This window comes from Typopeltis vanoorti, chromosome 2, assembly GCF_054136105.1.
Source record: "Typopeltis vanoorti isolate ZY-2024b chromosome 2, IOZ_Tvanoo_1.0, whole genome shotgun sequence".
Taxonomy (NCBI): domain Eukaryota; kingdom Metazoa; phylum Arthropoda; class Arachnida; order Uropygi; family Thelyphonidae; genus Typopeltis; species Typopeltis vanoorti.
Genome location: NC_143550.1, coordinates 121,546,514 through 121,566,949, shown reverse-complemented (window position 1 = coordinate 121,566,949; position 20,436 = coordinate 121,546,514). Strand labels below are relative to the sequence as shown.

The following is a 20,436-nucleotide window of genomic DNA, read 5'->3' as shown; positions in this document are numbered from 1 at the left end:
TCACCTATTCTACCAGCACTGATGTGATATAGGTTTTTCTACTTCTTGTGTATGGAACTAATTTACACACAGTAATTTATCATTGGTCTGACCTTTAAATTATCAGAACTGCGAGTTCTGATAAGTGAAGGGTCGAATAGTTGAAATACAGTTACATGATACTCTCCCAGAAGTTAGTTAACATGCAAGAGTTGGTTAACTGAAGGATCATCGTTTTGAAGGTCAGATAAATAGATTACTGTATTTATAAAATGACACAGAAAAACTTATTTTCTCACTTTAGTCCATTTATTTATGTCACAGGTCATCACAAATAGCACATTCCAACTATGCCATCTATTATAGCCTAGCTGAAATACAGTAATGAATCTGAGGTCATATCATTTATGTGAATAAATGAATGTCCATTCCAAGGTTTGTGATAATACATTCAAAGAGTGATGAAATTTCAGTAAATGCATTTTTTTTTTTGAGTCAATTGTAAATTATCTGCTGTTTAATTATAGGGCAATATTTACCCTTACAGATGGTTAATTAGCTATAATAAGTATTCAATATAATGATTTTTTTTCTCACTATTGTGAAATTGTTATAATGAACTGTATATTTTTACTGTATATTTTAAATGCTTGGAGTTCAAAGTTAGATACTGGTAGTAAGACTTATACGTCGGTTAGACATAACTGGTAATTAGTTTACGGAATTAACAACGCATATAAAGTATATTAATTAAAGGTAACTTTAATGAATAACTTCTATATTTCGGCAATGTCACATTGCCATCTTCAGGAACATAAAGATATGGTATGTGCATTCAGGAACTAACACAAAGCAAATGAGGAAGAAAGCAAGAAACTAATATTGTTCCTAAAGTCCTGATGGTGCCCTCTTGCGGGCTAATTTGGTAGTCTTGGCAGTTGGGCTGAAGTTCTCATAATGAAAGTCTCCCAAATTTGGGGCAGTTTCATGCACCCAAATTTGTTGAGGTTAGGAATGTTTTTTAAAGCTGCTGAAGATTCTTTGAATAATCTTTCGTATTTAAACTTGCTGCGATGGATTATTTTTGTCTTCTTCCAACGAATTTTATGGTGGATATCTAAGGCATGGTCTGCCAGCCCAGAGCGGCTGTACTGGTGAAACCGGATGTAGTCTTGGTGTTCTGAAATCCTGATATTTGTTGTTCTGCCTGTTTGGCCAAAGTAGGACAATTTGCAGCTGCAAGGGACCTGGTATACACCAGGTAGGTCTAGGGGAAGTGGTTGGTCTTTGGTAGAGCGGATAAGGGATGCCAACTTTTTATATGGTCTGTAACAGGAAGTAAGGTCATATTTTTTGAGGATATTGGTTATTTTCTCAGAGGTGCCCTGGATGTAGGGGATGGTGATAGACTTGGTGTAATCTTTATTGTGGAGGGGGTTGTGGTTTACAGGTTTTAGTATTTTTTGGATTTTTTTGGGGTTATAGCCATTGGCTAAGAAAGTGTTGAGGATGTGGTTTAGTTCAATAGTCAGGCCTTGTCATCTGAGCAGATTAATTTTGCCCTGTTATATAGTGTTTTTATCACCCCATATTGTTGTGAGGGGGGGGAGGGATTGCTGGTGAATGTATCTGCCAGTGTGGGTGGGTTTTCGGTAAACAGAGAAACCCAAAGATCCATCAAGCTGGCGGGTGATTAAAGTGTCTAGGAAGGGGAGGGTGTTGTTTTCCTCTTTTTCTAAGGTGAACTGGACTCTGGGGTGTTGGTTGTTTAAGTGTGCTAGGAAGGAGTGGAGTGTGTCTGAGCCATGTGGCCAAATAGCAAACACATCATCCACATAACAAAGCCAAATAGTGGGTTTTTGTGGGGCGGAGTTTAAGGCTTTCTCTTCAAATGTCTCCATAAAGAAATTGGCCAAGGGTGGGGAAAGTGGTGAACCCATGGCTGTTCCCTCTATCTGTTTGTAGAACTTTCCTTGCCAAACGAAATAGCCTGAGTTCATTGTGAACTGAAATAGGACTGAGATATTGGGAGGAAACTTGGCTTGGATGAGCTCGAGGGTTTCTTTGAGTGGGACATTAGTGAATAGGGAGGAGACGTCAAAACTGACCATTATGTCAGTGTGTTGGAGTGTGAGGTTTTCTATACTGGCTTTAAAGTGGGCTGAGTTTTTTATGTGTGATGGTGTGTTGCCAGTGTAGTGTGGCACATTTTGTTTATGTATTTTTGGGAGTCCACATAATCGGGGGGGTCTAGAGTTATAAGGTTTAAGTTTGTTGGTGCCATTACGTCCCATAGTGGATGGCATTGATTCCCCCACATATAAATTAGCCAAACATTTAGCCAAAACGCTCACACACTACACTGGCAACACACCATCACACATAAAAAACTCAGCCCACTTTAAAGCCAGTATAGAAAACCTCACACTCCAACACACTGACATAATGGTCAGTTTTGACGTCTCCTCCCTATTCACTAATGTCCCACTCAAAGAAACCCTCGAGCTCATCCAAGCCAAGTTTCTTCCCGATATCTCAGCCCTATTTCAGTTCACAATGAACTCAGGCTATTTCGTTTGGCAAGGAAAGTTCTACAAACAGATAGAGGGGACAGCCATGGGTTCACCACTTTCCCCACCCTTGGCCAATTTCTTTATGGAGACATTTGAAGAGAAAGCCTTAAACTCCGCCCCACAAAAACCCACTATTTGGCTTTGTTATGTGGATGATGTGTTTGCTATTTGGCCACATGGCTCAGACACACTCCACTCCTTCCTAGCACACTTAAACAACCAACACCCCAGAGTCCAGTTCACCTTAGAAAAAGAGGAAAACAACACCCTCCCCTTCCTAGACACTTTAATCACCCGCCAGCTTGATGGATCTTTGGGTTTCTCTGTTTACCGAAAACCCACCCACACTGGCAGATACATTCACCAGCAATCCCTCCCCCCCCCTCACAACAATATGGGGTGATAAAAACACTATATAACAGGGCAAAATTAATCTGCTCAGATGACAAGGCCTGACTATTGAACTAAACCACATCCTCAACACTTTCTTAGCCAATGGCTATAATCCCAAAAAAATCCAAAAAATACTAAAACCTGTAAACCACAACCCCCTCCACAATAAAGATTACACCAAGTCTATCACCATCCCCTACATCCAGGGCACCTCTGAGAAAATAACCAATATCCTCAAAAAATATGACCTTACTTCCTGTTACAGACCATATAAAAAGTTGGCATCCCTTATCCGCTCTACCAAAGACCAACCACTTCCCCTAGACCTACCTGGTGTATACCAGGTCCCTTGCAGCTGCAAATTGTCCTACTTTGGCCAAACAGGCAGAACAACAAATATCAGGATTTCAGAACACCAAGACTACATCCGGTTTCACCAGTACAGCCGCTCTGGGCTGGCAGACCATGCCTTGGATACCCACCATAAAATTCGTTGGAAGAAAACAAAAATAATTCATCGCAGCAAATTTAAATACGAAAGATTATTCAAAGAATCTTCAGCAGCTCTAAAAAACGTTCCTAACCTCAACAAATTTGGGTGAATGAAACTGCCCCAAATTTGGGAGACTTTCATTATGAGAACTTCAGCCCAACTGCCAAGACTACCAAATTAGCCCGCAAGAGGGCACCATCAGGACTTTAGGAACAATATTAGTTTCTTGCTTTCTTCCTCATTTGCTTTGTGTTAGTTCCTGAGTGCACACACCATATCTTTATGTTCCTGAAGATGGCAATGTGACATTGCCGAAATATAGAAGTTATTCATTAAAGTTACCTTTAATTAATATACTTTATATGCGTTGTTAATTCCGTAAACTAATTACCAGTTAAAGTTAGATAATCTTTCTACTTCATGCAATGGAGAAAAATACAAGCTACTTTGTTACTGACTCAAAGACAACAGATACTCATGAAACCAATTCTAAATTTTAACTCCATGCAAGCAAAATAAAAACTATACTTGTCCATATCTCAGAATTTTTGTAACACTAAATGCAGTTTTTTTAGTTGTTTTAAGTAAAAAGGACTTTTAAATTTAAAACAACAGATTTTTTTCTGTCTTTACCCAGTATAAAACAAAGATTTATATCAGGAAACTGGTGGAGAATTAATGCAATTCTTAAGTTTTAGAATATATCATATTTATAAACAAAAAATATTTATTTATTCATTTTTTTAAATGCAAATAATATTAGAACTAAGAGCTTACTTTGTTAACATTTACATTTTAGCTATAAAATATGATGGACTAATTTACATATCTACCTGAATTAAAGATAATGAGTCAGGATCCGGATCAGCTTTCTTAACTAGATTATATGCTGACTGCAACTGCTTTTCTGGAATTCCTATCCTAATAAACCAGATTAAAAATCAACAATGAATAACATCTAAAGAAGTAGTTTTACTATGGCTTATAGAAGCAAATGAAATCTCACCAGAGAAGTTTTAATCAGTCATTCATTACATCAATAGTGAAATAGTTACTGTAAAGAGAAGATAAAAAAAAAATAAAAAAAGTAGCTGATCAACCTGGGTATCTGCATAATACATTTTGGGAATACTTGAACACAGAATACATAGTATATTTAGTAAAAGTACCATATACAGTTTGGAATTATGACCAAAACAACTAATGATGAAATGAATAATATATGCATGTAAACACAAGAAAGATATTTAATTAACCAAATATTTCAGTCTGGAAATAGCAGACCATCTTCAGCGGCACTACAAGAACAGTTTAAAAAAAAAAAAAAATACAAAGTGGAATACTAACAATAGATCATTTAAAAATAGAACAAGCTGCATGATGTTATATCACTAAGTATTAAAGGGAATATTTTTAAGAAGAGACACGATTGAAATAAAGATATTAATTAATATTAAATAACATAAAATTAATATGCATTAATGAGTTATCCTGATTAGACGTTCCCAGATTTTTGATATAGATATACAGTCATTCCGATTCAGGTTAGGACGATGGAATAATGCCTCTACGCTTTCTGTGAATAAACGTTCAAATTTATAGCGGGTTCTATGTAAGAGGCGAGTTTTTGACCAAAGGATGTTGTGGTTAGTTTCAATCCCGTGTTGAGCCAATCCAGATTTTTCAGATTTGTTGTGATGAATGGAGGATTGATGTTCTTGTATTCTGTTTTCAAGAGAACATTCAGTTTGTCCAAAATAGGAGAGATCACAGTTGCAGGGAATTCGATAAACTCCAGGAAGAGATATAGTTGAGCATTTGTCTTTAGGAGAAGGAAAATGGGAAGATAATTTGTTAATAGGTGAATACGTAGCTGTTAACTCATATTTCTTCAGAATTCTTGTGATAGGTTCTGAAATCCCAGAGATGTAAGGAATTGGAACTCAACGTATTGAATCTTCGTTGTTTTGTGGTGGATTATAAGAATCGAGAAGATGTTGAGTACTCTTTTCGGAAAAGCCATTCAGTTTCATGTGTTGTTGGATAGTAGAAAGTTCTTTCTGTAGAAAATTAGAAGTAGAACAATTAGTTTTGGCTCTTCTGATAAGACATTTTATGATTCCTGTTTTTTGACAAGGATGATGGGCTGATTCTTTAAGAATATAACGACCTGTGAACGTTGGTTTCCTGTAAACTGTAGTTGTAACAGTATTTGAAGGCGACCAGATAGGAGAACGTCTAAAAAAGATAACTGGTTGTTTTCTTCCATTTCCATAGTAAACTTTATACGATGATGTAAGGAATTGATACTGTTTAAAAAAGAAGGTAAGGAGTCTGTTGTGCGGCCATACAGTAAAGATGTCATCTATATATCTTACCTAAAAGGATGGTTGAGGGAAAATAGATGAGAAGAGGACTTTTTCTAGATATTCTAAATAAAAGTTGGCTAAAGCAGGAGAGAGAGGACTTCCCATGGCTGTTCCTTCTACTTGGCTGTAAAATTTGTGTATTACGAAATCGAATAGTTTTATAATGTCTTCTGGAAAGATGTCAGCAAGTAATTTTAAAGTCTCCTTGAGAGGATATAGAATCTTTATATACATTTGTATATAAAGATTCTATATCAAAAGCTCACCATACTGTAGTTTGCAATGAGACATTTTTTAATTTTTCTAAGAAATCTGAGGAGTTTTTTTAGAAAGGAACTAGAGTTGCCTATGTGAGATTTCAATAATTTAGCTAGATATTTGGCTATATGGTAAGTAGGAGAATCAATACAATCTACTATTGGACAAAGAGGAAAGTCAATCTTATGTATTTTAGGAAGACCATAAAATCTAGGAGGTCTTGCAAAATGAGTTTTAAGTCTTTCAATTTTGTCTCCATCTAAACTGATGACTTTTTCTTATAGTGCCACTGAAGATGGTCTGCTATTTCCAGACTGAAATATTTGGTTAATTAAATATCTTTCTTGTGTTTACATGAAAATATATTCAGTCTTTATGTCACAAGTATCCTTAAAACATCTAATGATGAAATGTCATGCCAGTTACAGAATTGCCTGGTTAAACAAGGAAACAGCTACTTTCATCAGCAGAATTCAAGATAGGCACCATCAATGTGAAGTATTATGAGAAAAGAAGAACTTAAGGAAGAAATTAGAGAAACCCCACATTGTCATCAAAATGAGTATCACTATAATGAAAAACCAAGAAACAATGAGATTCTTCTAAATAATAACTACAATATGTTACATTCAGTCAATAGTGATTGGACTAAGAAAATAATAGTAGGTAAAGCATTCAACACTAAAGATGAAGATAATCTTTAATAGAAAGCAATTTCAAGTAGTTTGCAAATTTACAAAAAGTAGTTTTTCAAGTTTGCAAATAATGTTGGCAAACATCAAAATGGACAATGAGATTAATCTGGATGAATCTGAGTTATTAGACAAAGCAGGTGACAAAGAATAAGAAAAAGCCAGTCCTTGTTGGAGATCTAAACATAAAAGTAGGAGATGAATACTAGACATATAAGCAATTTTTTTGAAAAATATTTGAAGAAAAGAGCAAAGCTAATAATTTACGTACTTGCTTGATTTCTGTTCAGGACATGAACTGATCATTACAAATACCATCCATCAAATTATGTTTAAGATTAACTTGAAGAGAAGACATTTCAGAGGATTTGAAATAAGAAGTGATTACCATTTAATTTTAAATAAGATAAAAATGAATCATATTGAAAAGAAAAATATGTAAGAACATTTTAAAAAACATCAAAGTCAAGCAGCTTTCAGAATGGAACTGTAGATTCAAATATACAAATATTATTCAATAAAAAATGAAAGTTCAAAAGCAAGAACCAAAACTTGGTGAATGAATACAGATCCTGAAGAACACTGATTTTAGGAGGGAAGTGTATAATGAAATTGTTTGCAAGCAGAGCAAAATCTAAAGATGTATACTTAAGAAGTTAAAAAGCAGTAAAAAAATTAATCAATTAATTAAATTAAAAATCATAGCAGGTAAGTAAGCTGATTCCCTGAAAAAAAAATGTAAACAAGCAAAGCAATGTATAAAAACAGCTAAACAAATGTCATAGGAAAACTTTAGTAAGAATATAGCAGATAAATATTAGGAAGGTGAGAAAACGTTCTGAAGACTATTATAAAAAAATTTGGAAAAAGAGGAACAGAAATCTGAGATGATAAAGGCGACATGAAAACTGAAGATAAAGACAGGATCTTTGCAGTAATTAATGTGAAACACTCAACAAAAATGAAATTAGAAATATATATCAAGACTTGAAGCAGAAAAAGCTATCAAAACCTGAAGCGTGAAAAGGCAGCTGGAGTAGATATTCAACCAGAAATGCTCAAATATGGAGTATGTAAGTTTTATCGTAGTTGCACTGAATAATTCAAAAAGCCTAGTCAAAAGGTTGAATTCCAGAATGGATGAATGGAATAGTGCTCTTATAGTACTTATCTCTAAAACAGGAAATAAAACTGAATGTGAGAAATACAGAGGAATTTCCCTACTGAGTGTGCCATGTAAGATTTACGTAAGCATATTTGAAAAGATACTAGAAGGAAAAACTGCGGAAGAGAAACTCTGGGAAGAACAAGTTGGATTCAAGCCAAATAGTTACTGTTTGGTGTAGGCTGTTAATTTTGGTTAGGAAGATTGGAAGAGATTTTGGTTGTCCTGTCAAGAATCAGAAGCATCTCTAACGACCATCCTAACCAAATATGGTTAGGATGGTCGTTAGGACATCCTCAATAGGACATCCTACACTCATCAACTTCACAGTGGAAAAAGAATAGAAAATTAGCCTTCATTGACGTCTGCCTTTCCTGTATCCCATCTGGAATACTTACAACATCCATTTATCATAAACTTATCTTCACAATGCTACATATAACAAGATTTAGCCCATCATCCATCTCAAAAAATGGATATAATCAAATCTTTGCTCAATAGGACATATTATCTGTTCCAATCTTGAGGATCTCCAACAAGAACTGGACACCATACAAAGTATCATATTACAGAATGGTTTCACCTCAAGGAAGTTTAAACATATCCTGGACACTTAAGCCTATTCCTAGGAACCCTGAACCTGTACAGCAAGTCTCAATTATATATATCAAGCATCCCAGACAGAAATGTGAAGATCCTAAAGAGATAGTTTAGTCGACATATTCTTCCCTATCAATAAAATCTCTTTCTGGTTACAATCCATGAAAAATAATCTTTCTCTTTCTTGTTTTCTTTGGTATATGTCTGCATGTGCACATTCGCATGCACCCACTAGCTGCCTCTGTTTCACATGTAAAGTTTATATTTAGCTGTATGAAACTGAGTGGATGGTATAAAAAGACAGAAAAAATTCTTTTATTCTCATTTTATATAAAATGCTGTAAAATACTACAAATCCTAAAATAAAAAGGTACCCATTAAAGTTACTTGAAACTGGAGGCTAACTTGAGAGCTGCAGATTAGGAGCACTAATCTCCTACCCTTGCACAACAACCAACCAACATATTCACTATGCAGACTATCTAAACACACCTGATAGCAAGACTGTTTTCTAGCTAAATTTCAGATAGCACAAAGCACTAAAGTAGTTTAGTGCTTTGTGCTATCTGAAAGCAGTACTAAAACGAGTATATGGAAATCATATACAAGAGAATCATATATATATATATATATATATATATATATGAGTGTGTAATATATCTCTATATATATATATATATATCTATATACATACATACACACACACACACACACACACACTACTAGCTAAAGTTCATTAACAGCATGAACCAAAGCTGTTGCAATACTTACTTCAACATACAAAATGGCAATAATGATACGATATTCAATACAGCACTCTCTCTCAAGTTTTCATACAGAATTCATGAAACATGCTCTTCCAATTTTTAATCTAACATGCTCTTACAATTTTTAATCTAACATGCTCTTCCAATTTTTAAAAATACCTGACAGAACAAGATGGTCTCCATGAAGTATCTTCCCTTGCCAGTTTACAAATAGAGCACACACTTTGTCCTGATTCATCAGTGTTACATGGCTCTGCAAACAATCTTTCATTGATTCTATATTTATGAATGCCTAATTGAGTAAGAATTAATGATTAAAAGCATGATCAGTTTCCAATTTCTTAATGACTAATTTAAAAATCATTACTACATTAATTTTTTTTCTTTCACCAATTTTATATTTCAACAAATCTTCTCTTCTACAGAAATCAAATCTTATATTAATAAATTTCTTATTCTATAATTACTCAGTTTTAATCTAAGTAATATATTAAATCACTCAAAAAAAACAAAAAACATCATGTGTGTGCACCAGTGTAGATACTAAATTATGAGGGAGATTACCTGTCAAAGCTTTCTGAAGCAAAGAAAACATATAGGCTATTTACTGAAAACTTATAACACATTAATAACACAGGTGAGCCAAACATTAGATATGTTGATACTCTAAAGACTTGCAGGATAATCCAGACAGTTTTGGCAGTAGTGACTGAAAAATACTTAAAAAAATATGTTTTTTAAGAATTTGTTTATGGGTTAGCTCTGGTTGATGAGAACTCAATAAAGATCAAAACTGGCTGGACAAATGACCCTTCCCATGATGATTTTGCATTAAAGAGCACTGAGACAAATGAAGTAAAAGTCAATGGCCTCTGTATATATAAGGAAACTACCTGTGAAGATACTTCACCTGCAAATTTTGTTTGCTCATGCATAACTAAAGGAATAAAAACAAGAATATGTTTCTTGTCAAGCAGAATATTTTACAAGTAGTCATACAACAGCAACTTACAGTAAAGATGCTGCAAATTCCACATTGTATGATATTTCTACTGCACTGCTTAGCGAAGTTTTACAAGTTAATGTATTGTTTAGTCTGTAGAGCAGGATTTCCAGATTATCTAATCTTCATAATAAATTTAGTTTAATCCTTTATCCAAGTGTGAGCAAACAAAGTTTGCACCTGAAAGTATCTTCAGGACTGGGGTAAGGTAGTACAATACCAGGCAACTCATTGCAAAGGTGGAGCAAGCTAATATCACTTCTATTTCAGTATCTCCCATAATGCAAAACACGTCTCCTTGTGGATATGTATAATGTTATGCATTAAGGGAAGGGCCACTACCCAGACTAGTTTCGACCTTTATTGAGGTCTCTTCAGTGGGAGCCAGGCCCAAGTGGAAATACGAGGCAGAAGCATTAGCAAGGTCATCTCCACCTATAGGAGTTGCCAAACGGTGTGCCACCTTTTTATTAAATTACTCCAGATTTAGAGAAAGATATTGGAAGTTTATTTTTCACTTGGTTAGACTATAATAAATTTAGTTTAATCCTTTATCCAAGTGTGAGCAAACAAAGTTTGCACCTGAAAGTATCTTCAGGACTAAACTAAAGGACTTCAGGACTAAACTAATCCAAAAATAAAGGATTAAACTAAATTTATTATAGTCTAACTAAGTGAAAAATAAACTTCCAACATCTTTCTCTAAATCCGGAGTAATTTAATAAAAAGGTGGCACACCGTTTGGCAACTCCTATAGGTGGAGAGGACCTTGCTAATGTTTCTGCCATGTATCTCCACTTGGGCCTGGCTCCCACTGAAGAGACCTCAATAAAGGTCGAAACTAATCTGGGTAGTGGCCCTTCCCTTAATGCATAATATTATACATATCAACAAAGAGACGTGTTTTGCATTATGGGAGATACTGAAATAGAAGTGATATTAGCTTGCTCCACCTTTGCAATGAGTTGCCTGGTATTGTACGATCTTACCCCAGTCCTGAAGATACTTTCAGGTGCAAACTTTGTTTGCTCACACTTGGATAAAGGATTAAACTAAATTTATTATAGTCTAACCAAGTGAAAAATAAACTTCCAATATTTAATTCTCAGCTAAAGGACTAAACTAAAGGACTTCAGGACTAAACTAATCCTCAACTAAAGGATTAAAGGTCTAACCAAGTGAAAAATAAACTTCCAACATCTTTCTCTAAATCCGGAGTAATTTAATAAAAAGGTGGCACACCGTTTGGCAACTCCTATAGGTGGAGAGGACCTTGCTAATGCTTCTGCCTCGTATCTCCACTTGGGCCTGGCTCCCACTGAAGAGACCTCAATAAAGGTCGAAACTAGTCTGGGTAGTGGCCCTTCCCTTAATGCATAACATTATACATATCCACAAGGAGACGTGTTTTGCATTATGGGAGATACCGAAATAGAAGTGATATTAGCTTGCTCCACCTTTGCAATGAGTTGCCTGGTATTGTACTATCTTACCCCAGTCCTGAAGATACTTTCAGGTGCAAACTTTGTTTGCTCACACTTGGATAAAGGATTAAACTAAATTTAATATAGTCTAACCAAGTGAAAAATAAACTTCCAATACTTAAGTATAAAGAGCTAATAAGCTTCATTTCGGCAATGAAAATATTACTTAAATTAAGGGGATATTAAATCCCACATAGTTTTAAAACCGAATAAGAAACTCAGAGATTGGAATCAGAGAGTTTCTTGCCGAATATAGTAAACTATAAAGTATCGGCGACACTAGCGTTAGCCAATGCAAGTGATCCTAGTACGTAGTACAATACCGGGCAACTCGTTGCAAAGGTGGGGGAAGTTCATCACATTGCCGAAATGAAGCTTATTAGCTCTTTATACTTAAGTAACTTAATGGTTGCACCTGTTTGGAAATCTCGTTCGCAGAGTACATAAGTTTTTTTCGCTATACACTTTGGTATTAGGTCTAGCTACTCACTGATGAAGCCTCAAAAAAGGCTGAAACCGGTCTGGGTAGTGACCTCCCTCCATAATGTAATAACAGCATACATTTCCTAGGAAATGTGTTTTTACATTATGGAAAATACCTAAGAATAGCGATCTGAACTTCCCCCACCTTTGCAACGAGTTGCCCGGTATTGTACTACGTACTAGGATCACTTGCATTGGCTAACACTAGTGTCGCCGATACTTTATAGTTTACTATATTCGGCAAGAAACTCTCTGATTCCAATCTCTGAGTTTCTTATTTGGTTTTAAAACTATGTGGGATTTAATATCCCCTTAATTTAAGTAATGTTTTCATTGCCGAAATGAAGCTTATTAGCTCTTTATACTTAAGTAACTTAATGGTTGCACCTGTTTAGAAAACTCGTTCGCAGAGTACATAAGTTCTTTTCGCTATACACTTTGGTATTAGGTCTAGCTACTCACTGATGAAGCCTCAAAAAAGGCTGAAACCGGTCTGGGTAGTGACCTCCCTCCATAATGTAATAACAGCATACATTTCCTAGGAAATGTGTTTTTACGTTATGGAAAATACCTAAGAATAGCGATCTGAACTTCCCCCACCTTTGCAACGAGTTGCCCGGTATTGTACTACGTACTAGGATCACTTGCATTGGCTAACGCTAGTGTCGCCGATATTTTATAGTTTACTATATTTGGCAAGAAACTCTCTGATTCCAATCTCTGAGTTTCTTATTCGGTTTTAAAACTATGTGGGATTTAATATCCCCTTAATTTAAGTAAACTTCCAATATTTAATCCTCAGCTAGACCATATTAATGTGCTAGGTTCCCCTTTCATGGGTAGAACTAAAATAAACAGTTCCAATTTTAATTGTTAAGCTTGCCATTACCAATGACTTGCACATGCATCTCCACATAGCTTAACAAGGTGCACTCATGTAATCTCCATTCAATATTTATGCTGAAGTGAGCTTATACAGTGATCCATTTTTCTGTCATTAAGACACCTGGCATCATAATTGCAACTGTAGCAGTTATTAAGAGGCCAGAATATCAAATAATGTATTTCTTAAACTTATACAGAAATGGTGTTATGGATTATATGGCAAGTTTTTTTTGGGGGGGGGGGGGGGGAGAACAGAAAAAAAACTTCCATCAAAACTGATTCCTATTTGGGAAGATCCTCAACAGCAAAAAAATAATATGTTGCAAATATGTATTCGATTTAATGTAACAGATGATATGCAAAATATCAGCAGAGAGCAGAATGATATGCAATGTGTATCCACAAAGTGCATCTGTGACTGAATGGTGTAATGGTGTACTTAGCAAAGGTGTAAGTACTAGATTGATTTTTTGCTTGGAGAATAGTGAATGAATTTAACAAGTAACCAAAAGTGCTCTGTCAGTGAACAATTATAGAAATGATATTCAGAGTGTCAATAATGGTTAGTGTGGGCCTCCCATAATTAGTCGCTGGACTGTAAGGGAATGACAGTAATAACATATTCAGTCCATCCCAAAAAATGGGAGCAAAAATTAAGCCATCAAACTGGCCACTGTTATTGTTTAACTTTCTTCTAAGCATGCAAAATGATGAGCAGCTGCTGGTGAATTGAATAAACAGTTCAACTTAAACTTACTGAACTAACATCTCATCCTTCTTTCAATCATCTACCTCCATCTTTGGAACAGCCTTCCTCACACCTTTTCTCCAAGGACTATGACCTCATGTGTTCAAGAAACAAATCAACAGGGTTCCTTCTTTTTTTCTTAATTACACACCCCCACACTTACGCAAATACAGCTAATTCTCTTTTTACACGGTCTTTTTTTTACACAATTTCGAAAACTAAAGCAATTCTATTTTTACATGGTATATTTTGATTGAATATGGTTCAAATGGCGCTTATTTTTAAAATTTCTGTTTGAATTCAGTTCTGTTAAAAAAAGGGTATTTCCATTATAATTATCATTTCATAGAGCAGTACATATGTATTTAAATTTTGTACACATAATATCAAATTAGTAAAATTAATTATTGATTATTTTCAGATATTTTCGTATCATTACACCATTAATCGTTCAGATAATTCAATTAGACAGAAGAAGAAAAGGAAAAAAAAAGCTATTTCTTTAGAAACTAAGATTCAAATTTTAGATTGTTTAACAACTGGAGAAGGTTCAACATCCTCAGGAAAATATTTTGGATTGAATGAAGATACCGTGAGAACGATTAAGAAAAATGAAGAGACCATTGGAAAATCTGTTCTTTATGGAACAAAATTAGGTGCCAAGTCATCATTGTATACAAGGGACATTATAAAGGTGAAGATGGAAAAGGCCCTAGTGATGTGGATAGATGGCTCCACAAAAAGGAATACCTTTAGATGGAAATGTCATGAAACTGAAAGCATTACGGTTGTACAAACAGATTCAGAAAAGGAGCCAACAACATCAAACAACAATTGTGTTTTATCTGCAAGAACAGGTTGGCTTACAAAATTTCTCAAAATATATGCGCTTCATAATGTAAAAATAAAAGGAGAAGCTGCATATGCAAATGAGCCAGCAGCTAGGGAATTTCTTTCAAAAAACTTTCCAAAATTATTGAAAATGGTAACTACACTCCTGATGAAGTTTGGAATGCAGGTGAGACTGCATTCCAAAGTAGAACTTATATAGCAAAATCACAAAAAAAAGTGTTGGTGGCTTTAAAGCAGCTAAGGATCATGTGACTATTATTTTAGAGTAATGCTTCAGGAGATCGTATATTAAAACCATTACTCATTAATCGATCTCTTTAAGACCACGGGCAATGAAAGGTGTGGATTTTAACATGTTACCAGTGCACTGGAAGGCAAACAAAAAAGGTTGGGTTACAAAAGAAATTTTTAACGAATGGTTCCATCAATGTTTTTTTCCAGAAGTTAAATGCTATTTCATGGAACAAGAAATAGCATTGAGGAAATTAAGGATGTTGTTTTATTGATTATAGACAATGCGCCTGGCCTTCCTGTTTTAGAATACCCAAATGTGGAATTTTGTTTTCTGCCACCTAATACAACATCCTTAATACAACCACTAGACCAGGTTGTGATCGCTAACTACAAAACTGACTATATAAGAAAGAGCATTCCAATATCTTTTGGATAAACTAGATAAGGATAATTTACTGACAGTTATTGATGTGTTGAAGAAAATTTTCTATTTTGGATTGCATCACAGTTGCTAAGTTGGCATTATCAGAATTTAAACCATCAACTTTAAATGCATGCTGGAAAGCTACTGCCAGAATGTGTGAAAAAGAACAATCCTGTACTTTTGCATACAACTGAATATCCCAATATCATCAGATTAGCACATGCAATTGGCAGAGAAGGATTTGATGATTTTTTTGTCTACAAATAATGAAGAATTGATTGTTGACAAGGCTGTTAGTGATGTCAAAATAATAGAAGCTGTCCTTGAGAATCTCGATGAAAAAGAAAAAGGGATGATGATGATGAAAAGATTCCATTCGCTGCAGGATTAATTAAAAAAGGGCTTCAAATGGCTAGTAAATTTCAAAGTCATGATCTCACACATGATCCAAATACTGAATGAGCTGAACAGTTTAAACATGAAATGAATTCATGTAGGTGCGATATGAAGAATTATACAAAGATCTAGTCAAAACAAGATCTCATCGATTAATTACAGAGTTCGTAGTAAAAAAAAAACAACCTTCAGAATTATTGGAAATTAGTGCTAATTTAGTTCCTTTTACTGAAGAAAATGTTTCACCATTGCAGTATGAACAGGACAGTCAAAGTGTTTCCAGTGATGGAAGTGATTTAATTCCAGTCTCACACAAAAGAACGGCTACTATCAGAAAGTGACAGCGAATAAAATTTAACTAATAACCATATGCGAGGTTGTATTTGGGCCTTTTCGAACTTCTGTTTTATTAGTGACACACTACTGTATTTTCTTTAAGAAAGATACCTATGTATATACTTTAAATAAGTATTTAAAATAAAAAATATTCCATTAAAATTAAATAGTTTTATTCAATGATTTTCATGTTTTGTTTGAAAATAACTTATTGTTCATATTGGGTTTTCACATCTGGAACTATTCTTCTATTTTTTCATATGCATTGTATTCTTTTTAACACGGTTTTCATTTACACTGCTTTTTCTGGACCCAATCTACCATGTAAATGGAGAACTGGGTGTAGACACATAACACTATTGTGCTATAGGTTTTGCATGGGTAAGGCTGATTTTATATATATATATATATATATATATATATATATACATTGTATATAGCACAAAAAGCATGAGACACCAATCTGAATGAAGAAAATGACTATGTAATATGCAAATTTGCCTATAAACAAGATCAGTAGTTTGCTCAGAAGTCATTTCAATTTTGTATGCTTAATGATAAGTACATGGAAAGGGGAAACAGCAATTCTGAGGGAAATTACAACTGGCTTATCAAATGGGGGGGGGGGGAATGTCTGAACATGCTAGTGCACAGTAATTAAAAATTCTCAAGTCTACAGTTGGCAATATTAATGAAATGGCAGTCTACAAATAGCACCAAATCTTAGATGCAACCTGATAGGCCTAAAATGCAAACTGATATCCCTCAAGAAACTATTACTTGACTGTACTGTCAGATTCTAGAGAAACTCTGTTTGGAGAGATGCAAGTGGTCACATCCTCTCCCCCTGTGACACTTTAGTGAGGTATAATGAATTTTCACAGAACTATAGTCCAAGCCTTTGTTAGCAACAGCAACTGCACACTGTTGACTGCCAAAACCTGGACTATGGAGCAACATAAATTGCTGTGTGGAGTGATGTTATAGTGCACACACTTCTGATATATGCATTTCAGGATAGATGATATCTATCCTGAAAGAATAGATATCATCTGTGTTGCCCAGTGATGAAATCTGGAGGGCTGTTTCTCATGATGTGGATTAGATGTATTAGCTATGGAATAATCACTTAATTCTACACTGATGATATGAAAAATTTTATTTGTCCTGCATTATGGTTACTTGTCCTCGATACCTTCAAACATGACAAATCTCCATGTTATAAAGCAATGATTATAAGCACATTGTTTGAAGAAAATATGTAAACACTGCAGTGGCCCTCAATAAAGAGTCATTATACAAACTTGTTAGAAAACATATCTGGGATGAAATAGAACACATAATTAGGACATAGCCTTTCTACCAAAGATTAGTAGCATGTGTTTTACAATGCACTGAAGGAATTATGACCAAAGACAGAATAGTATGATATTGCTGCCTGCAACTGTCCATAGCATCATCATCATCATTAGTAGTGGCTGCCATACACATGTTGCTCAGATAAGTCCTTATTTTTAGTAAATATTGACAATATTATTAAATCTAATTCATGTTATTTCTTTATTTTGGACTGTGTTATTTAGTCGTGACTATTACTATGTAATATTATTTCGAAAGCATTCTACATTATGGCATCAATGCGTATGAGAAAAATGGCAGCCAAGACACTGATGCTGAATGATATTAATATGCAGGATTTAGTGCAATGTAGTATGTGTATTTAATATATTCATTGCTAAGAGTGAATGGTTTCTGGTACAAGAGCAAGAATGGAGAGTATGTTTGTCAGAAATATTTCATGAGTGAATACAAGAAACGGACGTCGTGTCAGGAATGGAAGAATGAAGTGACTGATATTAAGGATATAAGGCAGGATTGTGAAAGTGTTATGGAAAATGTAGTAGAAGCAGTCAATGATAGTGCATGAAATACAAATGAGAGTTTGAAGAATGTGGATGAAAGTAATTATATCAATGATAAGTGCAGAAAGAAACTGCACGCATACATGAACTCCTTCACAGGACAAAATACAAGCTCAAGTGATTAGAGAAATTATTGGCATGTGGTACAGCAGGAGGGAAGAAGAAAGAAAGAAAGAGTGAAAAAGAAAAGCATAAAAGTGCAAGAAATCAGGGAAAAAGACAAAGTGTTGTATGGATATTCAATGATGGCAATATCATATCAATTCAAAATGAGGATATTAGGAAAGAACTTGAAAGAAACATTGTCAGCATCCAGGAATGCGTTAGCAGAGTTAATCTCAGGTGGTATGGTCATTTAAACAGAATAGGAGAGGAAAGATTAGCAAAACAGGTGTCCTCTGCTAGGTTGGCAGGAAAATGATCCAGAGGAAGACCAAGATATAGATGGATTGATATGGTAAAAAGTGCCTTAGACAATAGAAATATAAGATCTGATAATGTTGGAGTCTTGACAAGTAACAGACTGATTTGGAGGAAAATTGTATATAGGAAGTTAGTAATGATGTAAATTTTTCATGTAGTGCTATCATATCCTGTACACCCCTTGAGAGTACATAGCAGGAATTTGATGATGATGATGATGGTGATGAAGGACCTGTATATGCCCGATGGACTGCACTTGAATAGTTTTGGAGTTAGATGTTCGGAGAAAGTATTGTTTAGTGAGAGTTTGGAAGTACAAAACCAGGGACCCAGAAATATTAGGGTGGGGGAAGCAATCAAGCATGTGTCTAGCCACCCTGGGATAGATGAGTATCCCAGGTGGCTAGATAATTGTGAAGAGCAGTTTCCCAGATTATGAATCTGAATAGGCAGGTAATAACATTATGTCAGGGTAATTGTGTGGACCCAAAGGGATGTTGAAATGCAAGTAAACGAATGCCCAAAGTATCAGAAATAAAGGAGAGGAGTTTCTGGCATTGGCATCAACGAGACCTGGTTGTAAGAGAATGATGTAGTTACAGGGATAGAATGTAATGGATATAGTATTTTCAGAGAAGACAGAAGAAATAGGGCAGGAGGTGTGTATTGTTAATGATAGCTGAAAAACTTTAACCAACAAAAATAGAAGTTAAGGAAGATTGTAGATCTCATGGAAATGGTTCATTTGAGGCTGTCTGGTGTGAGAGAGGACAATATGACAAAATATATTGTTGGTTGCTGCTATAGACCTGGGGGGGGGGGAAATTGTGGATGATATGCATCAGCAAATTAGCACGAGTACAGGCCAAGCAATTATCATGGGAAACTTCAACTATGGTGATCTAGATTGGAAGGAGGAACACATGGCAAAATGAAAATGGAATTTATACAGTTACTGAGGGATAATTACCTGAAACAGCATGTGATGGATGGGACCAGGGGGTTTGAGAGTGCTAGATCTAGTAAGAACATCAGAAGTTCTATAACTAAAATAGCAACTCTACCTCTGACTGTGGAAAGTGACCAGTGACCATGCAGTATTGTGCTGGGAGGTTGATCAACATGTTGAATTTTCAGTCAAGAAAGGGTTTATCTGGAACTACAAGGGAAGCAATTATGACAAACTTAGGAGGCAACTTGGAACAGTGCCATGGCATAAATAGCTATACTGAATGAATGTCATTAGTGCTTGGGAAGTGATCAGGAATTGTTTGAGCAAGGCAGTATCAGACTGCATATCCAAGGCCAGGAGGATAAACCAAGTAAAGATTAAGTGCATGAGTAGCAATATAAATCAGGAGCTGCAAAAACAGAAAGCACTGTGAAAGGAATATAAACAAAAAAGTGATCATTATGCTCATGAGAAATATAAAGCACAAGCAAGAAAGGTAACAAGTATGGTAAGGAAGATGAAATCAGATTTTGATAGAAAACAAGCTAAGCAGGTCAAAGTAAATCCAAAAGAGTTTTTTCATTATGTAGCAAGTAAGAGAAAGACTGATTATGAAAAGCCAACTTTACTCAGTGCTGATGATAGGAAAGTGACAGAAGCAGAAGATATAGTTAAGTTATCAACCAGGTAGTGACTTTGCAGTTACTGATGAGACTGATTGAGAATTGAAATAGATGAACTGGAGGTACTCAGTATATTGAAATATATCAATGTCAATACCACAACAGGCCTGGATGGTATGTCAGCCTGTGTGCTACGAGAATTGCAAGTGAACTGGCAGTGCCTCTGATGAAGTTGTTCAATCTAAGTCTCAGCTCTGTCAAGGTTCTAAGGAAGTGGAAACAGGGTAACACAATTCCATTACATAAAGGCTGCTCCAAGACAGAATAAGCAAATTGCAGACTTAGTATCTATGGAGTGGTGGTTAAAGTATTGGAAAAGTTG

The 20,436-nt window shown here is 35.1% G+C and overlaps 1 protein-coding gene across 3 annotated transcripts in view; it reads right to left on the bottom strand.

Moving 5' to 3' along the window:
* Positions 1-20,436, bottom strand: part of LOC150109393 (uncharacterized) — a 160,451-nt gene that overhangs the window by 29,798 nt on the left and 110,217 nt on the right. For all 3 annotated transcript variants that reach the window (XM_090407871.1, XM_090407862.1, XM_090407881.1), the window contains exons 7-8: positions 9,449-9,581; positions 4,272-4,359 (exon numbers count right to left, since the gene is read on the bottom strand). In XM_090407871.1, coding sequence (XP_090263997.1) covers positions 4,272-4,359; positions 9,449-9,581 — 221 coding nt within the window. The remainder of the gene's footprint in view (positions 1-4,271; positions 4,360-9,448; positions 9,582-20,436) is intronic.